At 55.9% G+C, this 21,649-nt stretch overlaps 1 protein-coding gene across 1 annotated transcript in view; it reads left to right on the top strand.

The window, feature by feature from the left end:
• The first annotated feature begins 1,585 nt into the window (after window positions 1-1,585).
• Window positions 1,586-21,649, top strand: part of FAT1 (FAT atypical cadherin 1) — a 58,851-nt gene continuing 38,787 nt past the window's right edge. The window contains exons 1-2 of the mRNA XM_038754942.1: window positions 1,586-1,660; window positions 9,350-12,690. Coding sequence (XP_038610870.1) covers window positions 9,369-12,690 — 3,322 coding nt within the window. The 5' untranslated portion in view covers window positions 1,586-1,660; window positions 9,350-9,368. The remainder of the gene's footprint in view (window positions 1,661-9,349; window positions 12,691-21,649) is intronic.

The following is a 21,649-nucleotide window of genomic DNA, read 5'->3' as shown; positions in this document are numbered from 1 at the left end:
GCCTCTATCCAGACCAGCCTGGCCATGCCCTGTCTCCCTCTATCTGTGCACCAGCCCCTGCCGTTGTCCCCATTCCAACTCCTGAGAAGCAGCGTGGCTAAGTGGAAAGAGCCCAGGCTTTGGAGTCAGAGGTCATGGGTTCAAATCCCGGCTCCGCCAATTGTCAGCTGTGTGACTCTTTGGGCAAGTCACTTCACTTCTCTGTGCCTCAGTTCCCTCATCTGTAAAATGGGGATGAAGACTGTGAGCCCCCCGTGGGACAAACTGATCACCTTGTAACCTCCCCAGCGCTTAGAACAGTGCTTCGCACATAGTAAGCACTTAATAAATGCCATCAAAAAAACCCCTCCAGCCCCTGTCCCTGGCAGACCTCAGCCCAGCCCTGGCTCCTGCCCCTGCCCTTGCTCAAACCAGCCCTTGTGTCTGCCTCTGGAAGACCTCTACACAGACCAGCCTGGCCCTGCCCCTGTCTCCCTCTTTGCACTATCATCATCATCATCATCAATCGTATTTATTGAGCGCTTACTATGTGCAGAGCACTGTACTAAGCGCTTGGGAAGTACAAATTGGCAACATATAGAGACAGTCCCTACCCAACAGTGGGCTCACAGTCTAAAAGGGGGTCTAAAAGGGGGTCTAAAAAGGGGGGTCTAAAAGGGAGTCTAGCCTCTATCCATTATATTATGTTGCCAACTTGTACTTCCCAAGCGCTTAGTACAGTGCTCTGCACACAGTAAGCGCTCAATAAATACGATTGATGATGATCCCCATCCCAGCTCCATCCCCTACCCCTGCTCTTGCTCAAACCCAGGCCAGAGTCTGCCCCAGTAGACTCCGGCCCAGACCGGCCTGCCCCTGTCCCTGCCTCCTTCTGTGTCTAAGCCCTAGCGTCAACCCCAGCCCCTAGCCTTGCTCTTGCTCAAACCCAGGCCAGGGTCTGCCCCTGGCAGACCCCTGCCCAATCCGGCCCAGTGGAAAGAGCCCGGGCTTGGGAGTCAGAGGTCGTGGGTTCTAATCCCAGCTCCACCACTTGTCATTCATTCATTCAATCGTATTTATTGAGCGCTTACTGTGTGCAGAGCACTGTACTAAGCGCTTGGGAAGTACAAGCTGGCAACATATAGAGACGGTCCCTACCCAACAGTGGGCTCACAGTCTAGACTGGGTGACTTTGGGCAAGTCACTTCGCTTCTCCGTGCCTCAGTTCCCTCATCTGTAAAATGAGGATGAAGACTGTGAGCCCCACTTGGGACAACCTGATCACCTTGTATCCTCCCAGCGTTTAGAACAGTGCTTTGCACATAGTAAGCGCTTAACAACTACCGTTATTATTATGATTATTACCAATGCAACAGCCCCAGCCTCTGTCCCCCTTCCACCTCCAGACTCAGTATCCAACCCGGACAAGCGCCAAGCCTGTCCCCACCCCCACCTCCCCCCCGGTGATTGTGGACTTTCCAGGCGGAGAAACGAGGTCCGGCTGGGAAGGAGGAGCGGAGGGATACGGAGCGGGATGATTGCGCTGGGCAATGTGCCGAGACAGAGACGGCGGGGCGGGGAGGGGCTGGAGAGGACACCGGGGTGCCGGAGGGCGGCCGGCCGGCTCCATGCGGGAGGCAAGGACACTCAGCCCCGCATCCGGGGCTCCGAGACGCTGAAGGTGAGTTGGGGCCTGGGGGAAAAAGGGACACAGGTGTGTGTGTGTGTGTGTGTGTGTGTGTGTTGGGGGGGTGGGCTTCGCATAGACCCTTACTAGGCCCCCGCCTACTCTTCCCCCCCCCCACGCCCCAGCCCCCTTCACTTTCCAACTGTTGAGCTTTCAGAAAATGAGAAAGTTTGGAAAAGTTGGAAAAGTTTGGGAAAGTTTGGAAAGTTGAGCAGGACAGCCCCCCTGGGCGGCCTGGAGGTGGGGGGCGCCCGGGTTGCAGGAATAGGGAAAGGCAAAGGGATGGGGGACCCCCCCCACTTGCCCCCCCCCCCGCCCCGGTCCATCCCGCCCCCTTGTTCCCCGGGCCCGCAGGCCCGGCCTCTCGGCGAGGGGAGGGCGCCGGGGCTGGGGCCGGGCATTGTCCCCGAAGAGCTTAGTCCTCGGGGGGGGGGGAATAAAGGATGCCCGGTTTGCGCGTGACCCTCCCCCCCGCCCCCGGCCCCCCTTCTCCGCCCCCGCGGGGGTCCCGGGCCGGACAGTCGGGCCCGAGCCTTCTGCGGGCGCTGGGCAGCGGCCGGCCTCTCCCCAGGGGTCTGGCCTGGCTTTGTGCTGCAGGAGCCCCCGACTCCCTGGCGCCCGGCTGGGCCCCCCACCCCCCATCCCCGGCCTTCCCCAAATCCGCGGCTCAGGGAGGGGCAGGGGGCAGCGTGCACCCGGGGCGAGGGACGGTTGTTGCCCCGGACGGATGGACAGACAGACAGACAGAGCAGCCCGCGAGGGATCTCGTGTTTGGAGAAAGAAGCCATGGAGGAGGCGAAGGCCAAAACTTTCCGCTGCAGTTTCAAGGGCCTGGAATGCAGCGGGCGGGGCTGGGCCTGGGGCTGGCGTTGAGGGGCACTGGAAGGGGGCACTGGGCCAAGGGCCACGGACCACACTGACCCAGCCCGGGGTGGGGGCTGGGGGTGTGTGTGTTTGCTCTTCTAGGACTAATCATTGCCCTGGGGCGAACTAATAACAATAGTGGTATTTGTTAAGCACTTACTATGTGTCAAGCGTTGTTCTAAGCGCTGGGGGGAGATACAAGGTAATCAGGTTGTCCCACGTGGGGCTCACAGCCTTAATCCCCATTTTGCAGATAACTGAGGCCCAGAGAGGTGAAGTGACTTGCCCAACGTCACACAGCAGGCAAGTGGCGGAGCCGGGATTAGAACCCACGTCCTCTTGACTCCTAAACGCATGCTCGTGCCACCAAGCCATGCCGTCCTAGAGCAGCGGGTGCCTTGTGGTAGAAACCAGAGCACTGGGTAGTGGGTGCCCTGTGGCAAACTAGGGAACTGGGCAGCGTGTGCCCTGAGGTGGTATGTAGAACACCGGGCAGTGAGTGCCCTGTGGCTAACTGGGGCACCAGGCAGCGGGTGCCCTGTGCTGGCAACTAGAGCATTGGGCAATGGGTGCCCTGTGGCAAACTAGGGAACTGGGACATAGGTGCCTTGTGGTGATAACTAGAGCACGGGGCAGTGTACTTCCCAAGTGCTTAATACAGTGCTCTGCCCACAGTAACCGCTCAATAAATACAATTGAGTGAATGAATGAATGAATGGGGGCCCTGTGCCAAACTGGGGCACTGGGCAGCGGGTGGCCTGTGGCAGTAACTGGAGCACTGGGCAGGGGGTGCCCCATAGCAAACTAGAGCACTGGGCAACGGGTGCCCTGTGGCAAACTAAGGAACTGGGCAGTGGGTTTCTTGTGGCAGTAACTAGAGCACCGGGCAGTGGGTGCCCTTTGGCAAGCTAGGGAACTGGGCATTTGGTTCCTTGTAATGGTAATTAGAGCACTGGGCAGTGAGTCTCCTGTGGAAAACTAGAGAACTGGGCAGTGGGTGTCTTGTGGCGGTAACTAGAGCACCGATCAGGGGGTGCCCTGTGGCAAACTGGGGCACTGGGCAGCAGGGTGCCCTGTGGCAAATTAGGGAACTGGGCAATCAGTTCCTTGTGGTGGTAACTAGAGCACCAGGCAGTGGGTGCCCTGTAGCAAATGGGGGCACTGGGTAGCGGGTGCCGTGTGGTGGTAACTAGAGCACTGGGCAGTGGGTGCCCTATGGCAAACTAGAGCACCTGGCAGTTGCACTGCAGCAGCAACTGGGACAGCAGATGCCTTGCGGCAGTAACTAGAACATGAGGCAATGGGTGCCCAGTGCACTGGGCAGAGGGTACCCTGCAGTGGTATATAGGGACTGGGCAGTGGGTGCCCTGCAGCGGTAGCTAGGGCAGCGGGTATTCTGTGGTGGTAACTAGGACACTGGACAACAGGTGCCCCATGGTGGTAACTAGAGCACCAAGTAGTGCCCTGGGGCTGGGATACTCAGCAATTGTAATAATAATAATAATGATAGCATTTATTAAGCGCTTACTGTGTGCAAAGCAATGTTCTAAGTGCTGGGGAGGTTACAAGGTGATCAGGTTGTCCCACGGGGGTCTCACAGTCTTCATCCCCATTTTACAGATGAGGTCACTGAGGCCCAGAGAAGTGAAGTGACTTGACAAAGTCACACAGCTGGCAGTTGTCAGAGCTGGGATTTGAACCCCTGATCTCTGACTCCAAAGCCCGGGCTCTTTCCACTGGGCCATGCTGCTTCTCTGGGGAGGGCATCCCATCCATGCCTGCCCCAGCACCTAACGCCCAGTTGGATTCATTGCCAGTGCTTAATAAATACCATAATTATTATAACAAAAGCTACTGGTCAGGGAAGGACAGCCGAAGGACCGTTGGAATGCCCGTCCTCTGCCCCTGTGGATTTGGGACAGCCTTTCTGGTTTTGTGTTGGGGGGGGGGGGGTCCTATTATCTCCCCCCTTTGTCTCCCCCAACAGACACACACATACACACACATAAACATACACACATGCATGCACACATTCTTCCTCTTACCCCATCTATCTGGGATTAGGAGCACTGGCTTCATGTCCGAACATGTCTCTCACATGCTCCCAGCTGCCCTGGCCTAAGCCATTCCAGGCAGATCCCAAGGGTTCCCAAACCCCCATCCACTCCCATATTTATGAACACCCAGGAGGGGCCCCTAGATCTCCTTCCTCTAGCAGGTGAAGAGAGAAGGCCTGGTGAGACCTAATGAGAGCAGTGGTCTAATGATAAGAACACGGAGCTGGAAGTCAGAGGACCTGGGTTCTAATCCTGACTCCTCCACTTGTCTGCTCTGTGAATTTAGTTGAATCACTCACTTCCCTTTGCCTCAGTTCCCGCATCTGTAGAGTGGGTATTAAGACTTTGAGCCCCATGTAGGGTATGGACTGTATCCAACCTGATTAGCTTGTATCTACCCCAGCACTTAGTATAATGTATGACACATAGTAAGTGCTTAACAAATACCATTAATAATAAGTAATAACAATTATTTGTTAAGCCTTTACTATATGCCAAGAACTGTACAAAGCCCCGGGGTAGATGCAGGATAATCAGGTCAGAAGCAGCATGTAGTAGTGGATAGAGCATGGGCCTGGAAATCAGAAGGTCATGAGTTCTAATCCCAGCCCTGCCATTTGTCTGCTTTGTGACCTTGGGCAAGTCACTGCACTTCTCTGTGCCTCAGTTCCCATATCTGCAAAATGGAGATTCAGTACCTGTTCTCCCTCCTACTTAGACTGTGAACCGCATGTGGGACCTGATTATATTGTATCTACCCCAGTGCTTGGCACATAGTAAGCACTTAAATACCATTATTATTATTATTATTGTTATTGTTATTATTATGACCACCACCCCTTGGGTGCCCTCTCTCTTTCTCTCTGTCTCTTTGTCTCTGTCTCTTGTTCTCTGCTCTTCTTTCTCTCTCTCTCCCCCTCTCCCTCCCCCCCTTCTCTCTCCCCACTCATTTTTGTGGTTTTTTCTTTTTCCTTTGTGCCTGTGATGTTCACTGTTTAGCCATTTATGCCTTCTTGTCTCTCCTGGTATCCGTCAATATTGCTCAGTGGTATTTGTTGAGCACTTATTGCATGCTGAGTCCTGTACTGAGCACTGGGGATGGTACAGTACAACAGAGTTGGTAGATACAGTCCCTGTCCTCAGGGAGCTTTCTGTCAAGTTAGAGTGCGGGCATCCCAAGGGCAGAGATGGCTGCCTTGACTCAGTCAGTGGTGTTAATTGAGAGTTTGTCCTGTGCAGAGTACCACGGTAAGCACTGGGGAAGGTACCACAGTAACAAGACATCAGTTTCCTGCCCTTGGGGATCTTATACTGGATTCAGAAGAGTTTTTGTGTCGATTGATTGACCGCCCCCTCCTCCCCCCCCACCCCACCCCTCTCCACCCCCAAGGAAGCAGACACCTCATGCTGTGCTACAGCCCCCTCCTACAGTCAGCCCTCCCAGGGGCCCAGTTTCCATGACTGGTGTATTTGGGCCTGGCAGAGGAGGGACTCAGCCAGGGAGGGGGCTTGGTGGAGTAGGGTGGGACTGGGAGGAGTAGGTGAGGGGACAGGGAGGTTAAACTTTAAGCTGTCTTGAAAACTGGAAGGGAAACTGGAGGCTGATTTCAGAGCAGAGCGAGGTGGGTAGGTGACTGGACCCCGTCGGCCTCAACTGGCTCCCCACTCCCCCCCCCCCCCACCCTTTTCCTCTCTCCTTCAGCCTCAGGGCAGTCAGCTATCCTAGGGGCTGGACTGCCAGCATCCTCTGCTCTTCACCTGCCCCCTCCCCTCTCCAGCCATCTGGGGGAGGTCTGGATGGCAGCAGGGTGTGCTCACCGGCCGGGCCCCATTGCTCCCTGCTTCCCCCCAATCATGGCAGCCCCCAGGATGGGGGCCCTGGGAGGCGAAAAGGGGAGTCCGGCCAGGCGGCAGTGCCAGGAGAACAACGTCCTTGTCTGTTGTCCACCCTGGCCCCCTCCCCCAACACACTCAGGTCGGGCTGGGACTCTGAGCCCTCTTCCTCATTTTGTTTTCCTTTTACTGAAGGGTCTGGTGGGACCAGTATTCCGAGCCCTTTGGTGAGACCAAGTGATCAAAGCAGGATGGGAATCCGGAGGGGGAATGACCTCCAACCCCCACACCTTTAGGGTTGTTGGGGCTCTAACGAGCTGCAGGGAAAGCATTCAACGGAAAAGTCTAATTAAAACCATTCATTAAAGCAATTTATCAGTTTTTAATCTTTCCAAACGTCACCCTCGGAAACCTTCCCACGGATTCCTCTCACTCCCATTTTGCTTCTCCCGGGGCTGCAGGGGATTCCTACAGACCCTCTTGGGGCCCAGTTGTGCTTTCGTCTGGTTTCTGGACAGCCCCTGAGACGGAGCGGGCTTGGCTAGAGAGGGGCCCGAGGGGCCAGAGTGGGGAGGGGGAAGGGTCTGGGGCAGCTGCAGGGTCTTGGAAGAGAAGGTCAAATGTTTTTGGCATCCGATACCTTGGAAACCTCAGCATTAGTTGAGCGTCTCTCATGTGCAGGGCACTATGATAGACGCAGAAGCGGCATGGCGTAGTGGATGGAGTGCGGGCCTGGGAATCAGAAGGTCATGGGTTCTGATCCTGGCTCTGCGTCTTGTTTGCCGTGTGACCTTGGGCAAGTCACTTTATTTCTCAGTGCCTCAGTTACCTCATCTGTAAAATGGGGATTGAGACTGTGAGCCCCCCTGTTGGGTAGGGACTGTGTCCAGTCCGATTTGCTTGTATAATAATAATAATTTTAGTATTTAAGTACTTACTATGTGCCAAACACTGTTCTAAGCACTGGAGTAGATACAAAGTAATCAGATTGTCCCAAGTGGGACTCACAGTCTTAATCCCCATTTTACAGATGAGGTAACTGAAGCCTAGAGAAGTGAAGTGACTTGCCCAAGGTCACAAAGCAGACAAGTGCGGAGCCAGGATTAAAATCCATGTCCTCTCACTCCCAAGCCCGTGCTCTTTCCACTAAGCCACGCTGCTTCTCTAATATTCAATCGTATTTCATTCAATCGTATTTATTGAGTGCTTACTGTGTGCAGAGCACCCCACCCCACCCCACCCCAGCGCTTAGTACAGTGCCTGACGCATAGTAAGTGCTTAACAAATACCACAGTAAGTGTTATTATTATTGTTGGGTGTCTGCTCTGTGCAGAGCAGTGTACTGGGTGTTGGGGCAAGTGGGATGAGGTGACTTTCCAGGGCCAAGAACAGTGGTTAGCAGCCAGACTCCTGTTCCCTGTTCTGCCAGTGGACTGTGGATTTAAACTTGAGATTTGGGACCATAGTTAGAAAATGTGGATGCTCGGTGTGTCTCCTGATATCCCAGGGCGTACACCTCATCACAAAAGCGGTGTGCGGATGGAGCTCTGGGGTCTGGCACAAAGCCACCTGTGGCCATGCTTTGTCCCTAGGGAAGGCTCGCTGGAGTAGCTGTGAAGCCTAGTGGAAAGAGCCCAGGACTGGAAGTCAGGAGGCCTGGGTCCTGGCCCTGCCTCTTGCTGATGTGTGACTTTGGGCAAGGCTCTTAATCTCGCTGTGCCTCAGTTTATTCATCTGTAAAATGGGGTTTCATGTTTCTCCCCCTTACAGTCAGTCGGTTGTAGTTCTTGAGCACTTACTGAGTGCAGAGCATGGTACTAAGCACTTGGGAGAATGCAGTGTAACTGTAAACAGACACATTCCCTACCCACAATGAGCTAACAGTCTAGAGTGACAGGGAGTGTGAACTGTGAGCTCTAGGAAGGACAGGAGCATTGATCCTGTTGGCTGCCCTGGCACAGGGGCTGGTGTCAGGCATGGGCCCCGTTTCCAGCTTTCGCCACGTCACATGGAGTCTGGCGGAAGGGCCGGGACTAATTGGAGGGTTGGGGGTGGGAGCTGCTGGGCTGCTTAAAATACTCCAAAATGTTAGGTTTGAGTGAGGAAGGGAGGACCCAGAGGGGTGGAGGCGGAGGAGGAGAGGGAGGAAGGAAGGAAAGAGGTGGAAGAGAGAGTGGAGAAGGAGGGAGGGCTGGAGGTTGAGAGGAAAGAGATGGAGAAACGGGAGGAGGGAGAGCAGAAAGGGGAGAAGATCGGGGGGGGGGGGCAGGGAGGAGATAGGAAGGGGAGAAGGGGGAGGACAGAGATTTCCTGTCTTTTGGGGATCAAGTGAGCTGGCACCCTTGGAGCAGGTGTCCTTAAGGAGAGGAGAAAAGTAGTCCGAAACGACCGTCAGACCCACCCCGCCTATGGCCAGCACAATGGGGTTTGGCTCTGGAGTGAGCCTGGCACAAAGCCTGTGGCTGGACCCTGGGCCGTGACATCCCCAAGATGGGCACAGGGCAGGCAGCCACTGTAGGACTGACAGACCATCCACAAGGACGATGGCCTGACTCACGGGCGGAGGGCGTCCTGTTTCTGCTGAGGCCTGTGGGTCCTCGGGGTCATGTGGGGACAAGCAGCGGAGTCACGGGTGGCTGTGTTTATGTGTATGTGTCTGTGGTGGGTCCGTCCCTCTGCGGAACTCGCCAGTGTCCTCTCATTAGTCATTCATTCATTCAGTGGTATTTATTGAGCACTTACTGTGTATGGAGCACTGTATTAAGTGCTTGGGAAATGTTTGGGGCCAGCCCAGGACCACTTCTCCCCCAGGGGCATGAGTGCAGTTGCAGAGCAGTGCTAGGCCAGCAGTCCCACTGGACTGGTCACTCCCATGGCTCAGATGGGCCCCACCCAGGGAGGTCACTGATTGTGCTTTGGTCTGTTCCAGGTCGCCTGCAGTGGACGAGATGGGAGGCCACTGGATTGTCATCTTCCTGCTGCTGTTGCTCCAGCGCCTGGGGGTTAGTGAGGGAGGTCAGGGCCCCGGAGAGGCGACAGCATTGGACGCCGTCCCCCGGTTCACGCAGCCCCAGTACCACGTCACGGTGCCCGAGAACTCAGCTGCCCGGACCTATGTGGGGCAACCGGCCCGGATGGGCGTGGTGCTGGCCGACCGGCGCTGGGACCTGCGCTTCAAGATCGTGGCCGGCGATGGTGAGAATCTGTTTAAGGCAGAGGAGCTGGTCCTCGGAAACTTCTGCTTTCTGCGCCTGCGCACCAAGGCGGGCAACGCAGCAGTGCTGAATCGCGAGGTGCGGGACCAGTACGTGCTGACAGTGCAGGCGCTGGAGAGACGCAGCGGTGCCCAGGCGCAGGCCCAGGTGCTGGTACGGGTGCTGGATGCCAACGATCTGCGGCCGCTATTCTCCCCAACATCCTACAGTGCAGCGCTGCCCGACGACACGGCCCCGGGCGCCAGCGTGGCCAGGGTCAGCGCCACCGATGCCGACCTTGGCACCAACGGCCAGTTCTACTATAGCTTCCGCCAGCGCAGCGACACCTTCGCCATCCACCCCACTAGTGGGGTCGTGGTGCTGACTGGCCGGCTCGACCACACCCAGACCCCGCGCTACGAGCTGGATGTCCTAGCGGCGGACCGGGGCCGCAGGCTATACGGAGGTGGCGGGGACGGTGGGGGCGGCGTGAGCAGCCTGGCCCGCCTGACTATCCGGGTGGAGCCTGCCGACACCTGTGTCCCGGCCCTGACCGTGGACCTGGGGTCTGTGGGGGCGGCAGAACCGGGGGAGCCGGCCGGGGCCGCCCCTCTTGCCACGGTCACCGTAGAGGATTGCGACGTGGGCCCCAGCCGGGACGTTGCTGCGCTGAGCATCGTGGCGGGGGACCCGCTCGGGTTGTTTCGGGCCGTTCGCGTGGCACCCGGCGTCCGGGAGTTCTGGATCCAGAATATCAAGGCCCTGGACTGGGCCCATCACCCCACAGGCTTCAATCTCAGCCTCCAGGCCCAGGATGGTGGAAGCCCCCCCCGTGCCGCCTCTGCCGTGCGCCTCCTCCGCCTTTCACCACCGCCCTCTGGGGCCGGCTCCCAACCCCTCCACTTCGAGGAAGACGTCTACCGGGCCCGGGTCCTCGACTTCGCCCCCCCCGGCACCCTGGTGGCTGTGGTCAGGGCCGTGCCGGACTCCCCCAGCCTGCGCTACGTCCTCGCCAGCTCCACGGGCGGCACAGGCTTCCAGCTTCACCCCCGTACGGGGCTGCTGAGCACGCGCGAGCCCCTGCCTGCCCGGACCCCGGCCCACCTGGAGCTGCGGGTGGCCACTGCTGATGGGCGGGCATCTACCCGGGTGCTAGTGCAGGTGGTGGGCTCCAACCGCCACGCCCCAGAGTTTGCTCAGACTGCATACCAGGCCACCTTTGAGGAGAATGCACCGGCGGGTACCAGTGTGGCGCGTGTGGAGGCCTCAGACCCCGATGCGGGCGAGGACGGACAAGTGACCTACAGCCTTCCCCAGGCCGTGCCTGGGCCCTTCAGTGTGGACCCTTTTACCGGTGAGGTGCGCACCACTGAGGCGCTGGACTACGAGCTCGTGCCCCGCATTTACACAATCCGTGTGCGTGCCTCGGACCGAGGCCGGCCCTTCCGCCGCGAGACCGAGGTCCTCGTCACCCTCACGCTGCTCAACCTGAACGATAACGCACCACTCTTTGAGCGTGTGGACTGCCAGGCTGCTGTGCCCCGTGACCAGGCCCTGGGCGTCCCCTTGGCCACCCTGTCTGCCATCGATGCGGATGAGCTGCAGCTGGTGCGCTACCGGCTGGACGCCGGGGACCCTCTTGGCCTCTTCCACCTGGACCCCGGCTCTGGTGTCCTCTCCCTGCGGCAGCCCCTGGGCATCAGCCCCAGCACCCCCAAGGGACCCTTCGACCTGCGTGTGTTGGCCACAGATGGGGAGCATGCATCCGTGCCTCTCCGCATAAACGTGACTGTGACGGCACCCGGCCGGCCCGTTGAGCTGCGTTGCCGGGAGACCGGCGTGGCCCGGATGCTGGCCCAGAAACTCCTGCAGGCTGACCGGCGGTCTGTCCACCCCGGGGCTGGGGCTGAGACTGAGGAGGTGCCCGCTCCCGCTGTCAACGCCCACGCTCCGCGCTTCTGGTCTGGGCTGCCCGCGGCCGTGGCTGTCAGCGAGGCGGTCCCAGTGGGGTCGGTTGTGGCCCAGCTGAACGCCAGCGATGCTGACCGTGGCTTTGATGGCAAGGTGGTCTATGCCCTTTCTGGGGGCAACGATGCTGGCCACTTCACTGTGGATGTGGAGTCTGGCCTGCTGAGGGTCCTGTCCCCCTTGGACCGTGAGGCGCAGGCCGAGTACACGCTGAACGTGACGGCCTTTGACCTGGGGATCCCACAGCGTGCGGCCTGGCGGCTGCTGGGCATCCAAATTCTGGATGCCAATGACAACCGGCCCAAGTTCCACCAGGACAGATACGAGGTAGCCGTGAGTGAAGCGGTCGAGCCGGGTGGTGTCTTGGTGCGGCTCGAGGCCAAGGACAGGGACCTGGGGCCCAATGGTGAGGTGCGCTACAGACTGCTCTCAGACACAGACCAGTTCTCCGTGGACGCCGCCACGGGCGAGGTGTGGCTGGACAGGGCCCTGGACCGTGAGGCCCAGGCTGTGCACGTCCTGCGAGTGGCAGCCTGGGACCAGGCGGAGGAGGGGCCGCGGCTGAGCTCCACGGCACTGTTGACCGTGACGGTGGAGGACGTGAATGACAATGCGCCCGTCTGCATCCCACCCCTCCAGCGCGTCCGGGTGCGAGAGGACCTGCCTGAGGGGGCGTTGGTCACCTGGCTGGAAGCCCGTGACCCTGACCTCGGCCCGGCTGGCCAGGTTCGCTATGGTCTCCTGGAGGCGGGCGCAGGGGCCTTTGAGCTGGACAGACTGAGTGGGGCCTTGCGCCTGGTCCGGCCGCTGGACTTCGAGACGCGGCAGCTGTACAATCTGACGGTCCGGGCCCGGGACAAGGGGCGGCCACTGGCGCTGTCGGCCACCTGCCACGTGGAGGTGGAGGTGGTGGATGTTGACGAGAACCTGCACCCCCCGGTCTTTGCCAGCTTCGCAGTGGGTGGGGTCGTGCGGGAGGATGCACCCGTGGGGACGTCTGTGCTCACGCTGTCCGCCCGGGATGAGGACGTGGGCCGCGATGGGCGGATCCGCTATTCCATCCGTGATGGCTCTGGTCTCGGCGTGTTCCACATCGACGAGGAGAAAGGTAAAACTGCTCCTTCTCCTCTGCACCCTCCCTTCCCCACCTGGGATGCGTTTGCATGGCCATGGGTGCCCATGTGAACATGTGCATGTGTGTGTGTGTGTGTCCGTGTGCCTGTTGAGTGTGTACTTTCCTAAGGCACCACCCTGGGCCTGGGCTTTGAAGACAGACCTAGAAGCACTTATTAGGTACTCATTGGGTGCCAAGCTCTGTGCTAAGTGATGGGAGAAGGTACAGGATCATCAAATTGGGCACAGTCCCTGTCCCACATATCCCAGCTCCTTTGAGATGTTCTTGTCTTTCTCCCCTGGCCTCTGCCGGTCTACACTCCCTTGATCTGATCTCAGGCCCTGAGGGTGGGGGTGGGAGAGGACCAGGCAGCAGAGACTGCCCCAGACCCCCATCTCCTCTATGCCTGGGCCGGGGATCCTGCAGGCTTCGGCCAAGCTGCCGCTGCCAGAGGACACCCGGATGGGTCTGTGGTGGGGAGGCAAAGGGCCGGTCATTCCCCAGGGTCCCGGGGTATTCCAGGCGGGGAGGGTGCTATCCTTTGAGGAGGGGTTTCCTATAGGTCTCCTGCTGGGCCAAAGCTGTCCTGCCCCCCCACCCCGTGAAGAGCACAAATGACTGTAGTGGGCACGCAGTGTCTGGGGAGAGAGGTACAGAGTTGGGAGGCTTGGGGGTGGTTGCACAATTTTTTTGTGTCTGTCTGTCTGTCTGTCTGTCTCTGTCTCTCTCTCTCTCTCTCTCTCTCTCTCTCTCTCTCTCCTTCCCTCCCTCTCTCCCTCTACCTCTCCCCTCCCTGCTCCTCCCCATCCTCCATCTGGGTGACTGGCACTGGACAAGGAAGTTGGAATCGAGCAGTCTCGGTGGGGCCTGCAGTCAGGGGTCCCAGCAGTGGCTGACGGGTGGGGTGTGGGGTATGGGACTGGTGGACATGGGGCAAGGGGAGACCTAGATGAAGGAGGTAAAATTTGCTTCTGATAGGCATATTGGGCCTCCGCTCTCCCTCCCCACACCCCCAACCACGGCTTCTTGGGTGAGAAGAGGGAAGGAGAGAGGGGAGGGCTGAGCCCGCGCCTTCGTTTGCTGGTCCATGATGGTCTTGCGGCCGAGGCAGGCGGAGACGAGGCTGTCCCCTCCTTCCCGGTTCCCTGGGGCTGAACGCTCCCAGGCAGCAGGAAGCTCTGTGCCGTGTGGCGGTTTGCCGGGGACAGCGCCAATTCTTGTTGGACTGGCACCCACCCGCTGTAGAGTGCTGTCCCGGGCACCCACTGGGTTCAGAGCACTGGACTGGACTCTGTTGTGTGCAGAGCTCTGTGCTGGGCACCCCCTTTGTGCTGAGTACTGCCTTCATATTACAGGGTAAAACGGACAGGACTGATACACAGTACTATAGATGGTGTGAGCTGGTGGGGCCGTAGGATCCCAGATCATGCTTGAAGGGCCCGGGAGGGGAGGGGGGGACCCAGCCAGGCACCTCCCCAAGGGCCGTCCAGACAGCGCCAGGGGTTCGGCCTGGGATTGTGCCGCTGGGTGCCTGGGGCGGGGACTCCGTTAGGGGCTGGAAGGGCAGCTCACTCAGGCCCTGCCCCAAGCTATGTCCCTTGTCCTGGCTGGGGAAGGACTGGCTTCTGATTCCTCTGGATTCCATCCTTGGGAGGGGCCCATCCCGACTGTGAAACCGGAAACCGCCCGAGCCTGCCCACTGCCTTGCATCACTCCGTGGGCCCTTCCCTCGTGGGCCTTCAGCGTGGTGTGCCCTTGCCCGAGGTGCCCTCCGTTGGCCTGTGCTCAGCCAGCTCACTCTTTGAGACCCTGGCCCCAGCCAGGGGCCATCAGACACTCCCAGGAAAAACCCGTGGACCTCAGCCACCCTCCCACTCCAGTCTTCTGTGCCTCCCCAGCAGGCCGAGTGAGCTAGGCAGCAGCACAGGAAGCCCACCCCCTGCTTTGCAGAGATTGGGGGCTCTCTGCTCTCTCCATTTGGGGGTGTCTCTCCCAGTGCGTCTACGGTCCTTCAGGAGCAGTAGTCCCTCGGAGGGTCTGGAAGCTGGCTATTCAATTCAATTCAGTTGTATTTATTGAGTGTTTACTGTGTGCTGAACACTGTAGTAAGCACTTGGGAGAGGGCAATATAATAATAGACACATTCCCTGCCCACAACGAGCTCACAGTGTAGAGGGGGAGACAGACATTAATATAAATAAATAAATTACAGTTATGATCATAAGTGCTCTGGGGCTGGGGGCTTGGAGATGTCTCTGGCTGTGCCCCTTCCCATCCATCAGCTTCTGATGCAGGCCTTAGTCAGAATGATTGAATGAGATTTTTTACCAATCAATCAATCGTATTTATTGAGTGCTTACTGTGTGCAGAGCACTGTACTAAGCGCTTGGGAAGTACATGTACCAGTATTATTACATGGTGGATAGAGAATGGGCCTGGAAGTCAGAAGGTCATGGTTTCTAATCCCGACTCCACAACCTGTCTGCTGTGTGGCCTTGGGCAAGTCATTTCACTTCTCCGTATCTTAGTTCCCTCATCTGTAAAATGGGGATTGAGACTGTGAAGCCCATGTGGGACAGGGACTGTGTCCAACCTGACTTGCTTGTATCCACCCCAGCGCTTAGTACAGTGCCTGGCACGTAGTAAGCCCTTAACAGAAATCACGATTATTATTATTATTGTGGTAAACACAATAGAATCTGGTCGGCCACGTCCCTATCCCACATGGGTCCTACAGTCTCACGGGGAGGGAGATCAGGGATCTTATCTCCATTTCACAGAGGAGGAAACTGAGACCCAAAGAAGTTAGGAGACTTGCCCGAGGGTGCACAGCAATCAATCAATCAATCGTATTTATTGAGTGCTTACTGTGTGCAGAGCACTGTACTAAGCACTTGGGAAGTCCAAGTTGGCAACATATAGAGACAGTCCCTACCCAACAGTGGGCTCACAGTCTAAAAGGGGGAGACAGAGAACAAAACCAAACATACTAACAAAATAAAAGAAATAGAATAGATATGTACAAGTAAAATAAATAGAGTAATAAATATGTACAAACATATATACATATATACAGGTGCTGTGGGGAAGGGAAGGAGGTAAGATGGGGGGGATGGAGAGGGGGGCGAGGGGGAGAGGAAGGAAGGGGCTCAGTCTGGGAAGGCCTCCTGGAGGAGGTGAGCTCTCAGCAGGCCAGGGGCAGAGAGCCGAGGCTACAACCTGGGTCTCCTGATTCCCAGTCCCTGCTCTCTCCCAGGCTCTCCTGCCTCTCAACACTCCCCAGAGCAAAGCTCCACAGTGTGCATGTCCCGACTGAAGACGGCTGGCACTGGGGGAAGAGTCAGTGTGAAAGATGAAGGAGCTTGTTCTCATGGTGGAAAGGAAAGTAAAACCTACAGACAGAGAGAAGCAGCAAGGCCTAGTGGATAATAGAGCATGGGGCTGGGAGACGGAAGGATCTGGGTTCTAATTCCGCTCTGCCACTTGTCTGCTGTACGAACTTGGGTAAGTCACTTTACTCTGTATACCTTAGTTGCCTCATCTCTAAAAAATGGGGATTAAGACTTTGAGCCCCATAAGGGACAGGGCCTGAGTCCAACCCGATTTGTTTGTATCCACCCCAGTGCGTAGTACAGTGTTTGGCACATAGTAAGAACTTAGTAAATGCTACTACTACTATTATCATTATTATCATTGTTGTATATTGCATACGCCACTGTACCTCGTGGTGAGCAAGCAACCCAAAGGCACCCCGTTCTATGAGCACAAGCTGCCACTGGCACCCTTGGCATTGTTTTTATGCCCTCCTTTTGTCTCACGATTCTCTTGGAGTGAATCCTCAGGAGAAGCAGTGTGGCTTAATGGATAGAGCACAGGCCTGGGAGTCAGAGGGTCATGGGTTCTAATCCCAGCTCCACCCCATGTCTGCTGTTTGACCTTGGGCAAGTCACTTAACTTCTCTGGGCCTCAGTTACCTCATGTATAAAATGGGGATTAAGAGTGTGAGCCCTGCGTGGGACAGATACTGCCCAACCTGACTACCTTGTATCTACCCTAGTGCTTAGAACAGTGCTTGGCAGATAGTAAGTGCCTAGCAAATAATGTAATTATTATTAGTAGTGTGCCAGGAAAGTGTCTCCCGGCTCCCTGCTGGACATTGTGGGATCCGAGCCTGACTTGGCTGCATCCTCTGGTCGGTCAGCCATAGGGGTCTCCCGGCTCTCTGCTGAGCTCTGCAGGGTCCCAGCGTGCCTTTGCTGCATCCTTGCGGCATTTCCTCTGTCCCCACTGTCATTCCATTCCAGCTCCCCCCCACAGCAGCTGTTGCGGGTCTCCTGCTGGGTCCATTATCCGCACATGCCCCGTCCTGCGCAGCTGTGTGCAGGGGAGCAAAGAGCCCGGTTGGAAGGCAGGCTGTGCTGTAGGGTGGAGTTTTGGGTGTGCCGTCCAGCCATTTGATCAGTTTACAGTAGCTGAGCCTTTCCTTAGGTTGGGCAAAAGACTCTTCCCCCAAATACCTCTCCCCCCCCGACAACATGTCTCTTCATCATCATCACCACGACCACCCCCGTTGTAATGATGATGGTGCTTACCGGTCGGCTCCGTCCCGAGGGCTGCAGGGCCTGGTGGCGGGAGAGTCTGGTGTTCAAAGTCCTGGGTGTCATCTCTGTTGGTTCTTTGGTGATTGTCATCCATCTAGTTGCAGAGTCAGCCCTGGGGATCAGTTTAACTGATCTGTGAAATGGGACCACTGCTCCCCGCCCCTCTTCCAGGAGCCACTCTGAGGCAGGGAAAGTCAGCTGACTCTAACAACTATAGTGATAATTGGAGTATTTGTTAAGAGCCGACTTTGGGGCAAGTACTGTACGAAACGCTGGAGTACATACAAGATAATCAGGTCAGACACAGTCCCCATCTCACCTGGGGCTCCCAGATGAACAAGTACTTAATCCCCATTTTACTGATGGGGAAACTGAGGCCCAAAGAAATGACATGTCCAACCAAGGTCACCCAGGAGGCAAGTGGCGGAGCTGGGATTAGGACCCAAGTCCTCTGTGTCCCAGGCCCGTGCTCTTTCCTCTAGGCCTTGCTACCTCTTCCGGTTCTGACTGCTCCGGATCTGTGGGGCTGATCCTTGGGGACCTGTTTCATCTTTCTGTGATGATGATGATGATGATGATAATAATAATAATAATAATTATTATTATTATTATTATTATTGTAGTATTTGCCAAGTGCTTAATATGTGCCAGGCACTGTACTAAGCGCTGGGGTGGATACAAGCAAATTGAGTTGGACACAGTCCCTGTCCCACATGGGGCTCACTGTCTTAATCCCCATTGTACATATGAGACAGTTAAGACACAGAGAAGTGAAATGACTTGCCCATGGTCACACAGCAGACAAGTGGCAGAGCTAGGATTAGAACTCAGGTCCTTCTTACTCTCAAGCCTGTGCTCTATCCACTAGGCCACGCTGCTTGTCCTTTCATCCGTCCAGGCATCCAGGTCTGCTCTGTGTTCTCAGAGCTGCTTGGGCTTCCCCTTCTGCCTTTCCCACACTGGAAGGAATTACTTTCCCTTGGAGGTTCCCAGAAACATTGATGGTGCCAGTCACTTCCGGTTTTGTTGGGCGCCTGCAGATAATCACCATTTCAGAGCAATCTCTAAACCTCATCCTGACTCTGTCACAGATGAGGGGTGATGGGAGGGAGAAGAGGGGGGTCATCTGTCAGAGGAGCCCCTCCTTCCTCTCCTTAGTGCAGTCCACATCCGTTGATGAGCACCTTGGGAAAAGCTCAAGATGACTCGTTATCATCAGTGGTATTTATTAAGGGCCTTATTGGTGCAGAGCCCTGTACTAAGTGTTTGGGAAAGTACAATACAGTAGAATTAGCAGACACGATTCCTGCCCGTGACAAGCTTGCTGTCTAGTGGGGGAGACAGACATTAATATGCATAAATAATTTATAATATTTGTCAGGGGGCAACCTGTGCCTAGCAAACAGTATCCACAAGCATCCTGGGGTCCCTGTCAGAGGCAGACTTTGTAGCTGAGAGGGAGAATTGGATGCTGGGGAGTTCAGGCCGAGTCACTGGGGGAGAGTCAAGGATGGAAAGAGTCACTGGTGTTGCATGGTCTTGCTGGGTCTTTAGAGCAGGAGTAGGGATGGAAAAGAAAGAGCCATGGGTGTTGGACAGTCTGTGCTGGTTCACTGGAGGGAGAGTCAGGGATGCAGAGTGGGAAGTCAGGGGTATTGGAAGGTCTATGGTGGGTTCCTGGGGGAGAGTCAGAGATGGAGACCTATTGCCCCATCTCCCTCCTACCATTCCTCTCTAAACTCCTTGAGCAGGTTGTCGATACCTGTTGTCTCCACTCCCTCTGCTCCAATTCTTTCCTTGACCCCATTCAGGCTGGCTTTCACACTCTTCACTCCACCGAAATTGCCCTCTCTAAAGTCGCCAGTTACCTTCTTCTTGCCAAATTTGACAGCCTCTACTCCATTCTGATCCACTCAGCTGCCTTGGACACTGTCGACCACCCCTTTCTGGAAACATTATCCATCCTAAAATTGTCCTCTCCTGGTTCTCCTCCTATGTCTCTGGCCACTCCTCAGTCTCTGTCACCAGTTCCTCCTCCTCTGCCTCCCACCCTCTAACTGTGGGAGTCCTTCAAGGCTCAGTTCTGGGTCCCTTACTGTTCTCCATCTACACTCCCTCCCTCCCTTGGAGAACTAATTTGCTCCTATGGCTTAAAGTGCCATCTCTATGCTGATGATTCCCAAATGTACCTCTCCAACTCTGTTCTCTCCTTCTCTGCAGTCTTGGATTTCCTCCTACCTTCAGGACACATCTACTTGGATGTCCTGCCCACACCTCAAATTTAACATGTCCACCCAAACTCTTTCCTTCCCCAAATTTTCCCATCACTGTAGGCATCACAGCTATCATCCCTGTGTCGATAAGCCCGTAACCTGGGTGCTATCCTCAACTCATCCTTCTCATTCAACCCACATATTCAGTTTGACACCAAATCCTTTTGGCTGTACCTTCACAACGTCACTAAAATCCTCCTTTTCCTCTCCATCCAAACTACTGCTAGGCTGATCCAGGTACTTATATCCCACCTTGACCACTGCCTCAGCCTCCTTGCTAGTCTCCATGTCTCCTATCTCTCCCCACTCGAGTCCTTATTTCACTCTGCCACCCATTGTTCTAAAAAAAATTCAATCCACATCTCCTCACTCCTCAAAAACCTCCAGTGGTTGCCCACCCACCGTCGCATCAAACGGAAACTCCTTACCATTGGCTTCAAAGCACTCAATCACCTTCCCCCATCTTATCTTACCTCACTGATCTCCTACTACAACCCAGCACACTCACTTTGCTCTTCTAATGCCAGCCTACTCTCTGTACTTTGAACTCATCTATCTCACCACTGACCCCTCACCCATAATTATTATTATTTTTATCCCACCTCTGGCCTGAAACTTCCTCCCTTTTTATATAAAACAGATCATCACTTTTCCCACCTTCAAAGCCTTATTGAAATGACATCTCATCCAAGAGGCCTTCCCCAATTTATCCCTCGTTTCCCCTACTCCCTTTCCCTTCTGCGTTGCCTAAGCACTTGGATCCGTACCTTTAAAGCCCTTGATATTTATCCCACCCTCAGCCCTACAGCACTTATGTACATGTATGTAATATATTTTAATGTCTGTCACTGTCTGAGGAGACAGGAGCCCGGGTGATCCAGGCATCACGACTTTGATGTTCATTCATTCATTCAATCATATTTATTGAGTGCTTACTGTGTGCTGAGCACTGTACTAAGCGCTTGGAAAGTACAATTTGGCAACAGATAGAGACAGTCCCTACCCAACAACGGGCTCATAGTCTAGAAAGAGGAGAAGACAACAGAACAAAACAAGTAGACAGGTGACTATACCGTCAAAATAGATAAATAGAATTATCAATATATTATTAATAAAATTGAGTAAAAAATATGTACAAATATACATAAGTGCTGTGGGGAGGGGAAGGGGTTAGGGCAGAGGAAGGAAGTAGGGGCTATGGAGAGGAGAGGAGAAGCAGAGGAAAAGGGGGGTTCAGTCTGGGAAGGCCTCCTGGAGGAGGTCTGCTCTCAGTAGGACTTTGAAGGGCTTTGAATGTTGCCATGGCATGCAGCTGGATGGCGGGGGTGTGCCCTTTTCCCTTAAACTATCTAGGGGTTTCAAGCTAGTGGGTGGGTGTGAGGCCGGTGGGAGAAGTTCTGTCCGAGGTGTTGGATGGGCATGGCTGGTGAGGGAGCAACTTCAGGGTAGAGTCTGTGCCTCAAGTCCCTAGTGCTATTCAGGGTATTTATTGAGTACCTATGTTGTGTCTAGCACTGTACCCCCAGGTGCTCGTGATTGATGGGTAAGGTTCAGTTGGCTCCCTCTACCGTGTCCTGTGTGGTGGAATGGGTAGAGTTTACAACAGAGGCCGAGTGCAAATTGAGTCTCTGCTTAATTCATCTGACCTGTCAGTGTTAGGACCCCGAGCCTAGTTCCGCTTCCCGGTCTGGTTGAGCCATCAGATTGGTGGGGTGAGGGTGGGGTCAATCCACAGAAGGAGTCCTTGCCAGTTGGCGGCAGAGGTTGACTGGCAAGGCCTGTTCCTGGTCCAGCTGGTGGTGGGAGTGACTGATGGACCTGAGGTCTGGCCCAGCGTATGTGAGTGTGTGTGGGGGCGGTGGCTGGTGGCCCTGGGTCCTTGTTGTTCCCGGTAATGGCCCAGATGGCGGCGGGAGGTGGGGTTGATGGTCTTGGACCCTGACTCTTCCTAGTCCTGGCCCAGCTGGCGGCAGGGGGTGGCTGATGGTCATGGCTGTGCCCAGTCATGGCTCAGCCTATAGTGGGGGGTGACCGTTGTCCTCGGAACTTGGATGTTCCTGATCCTGGCCCATCTGGAGG

The sequence above is a fragment of the Tachyglossus aculeatus genome, chromosome 12 (assembly GCF_015852505.1).
Source record: "Tachyglossus aculeatus isolate mTacAcu1 chromosome 12, mTacAcu1.pri, whole genome shotgun sequence".
NCBI lineage: Eukaryota > Metazoa > Chordata > Mammalia > Monotremata > Tachyglossidae > Tachyglossus > Tachyglossus aculeatus.
The sequence above is the reverse complement of the archived record's forward strand: the minus strand, read 5'-3'. Positions and strand labels throughout refer to the sequence as shown.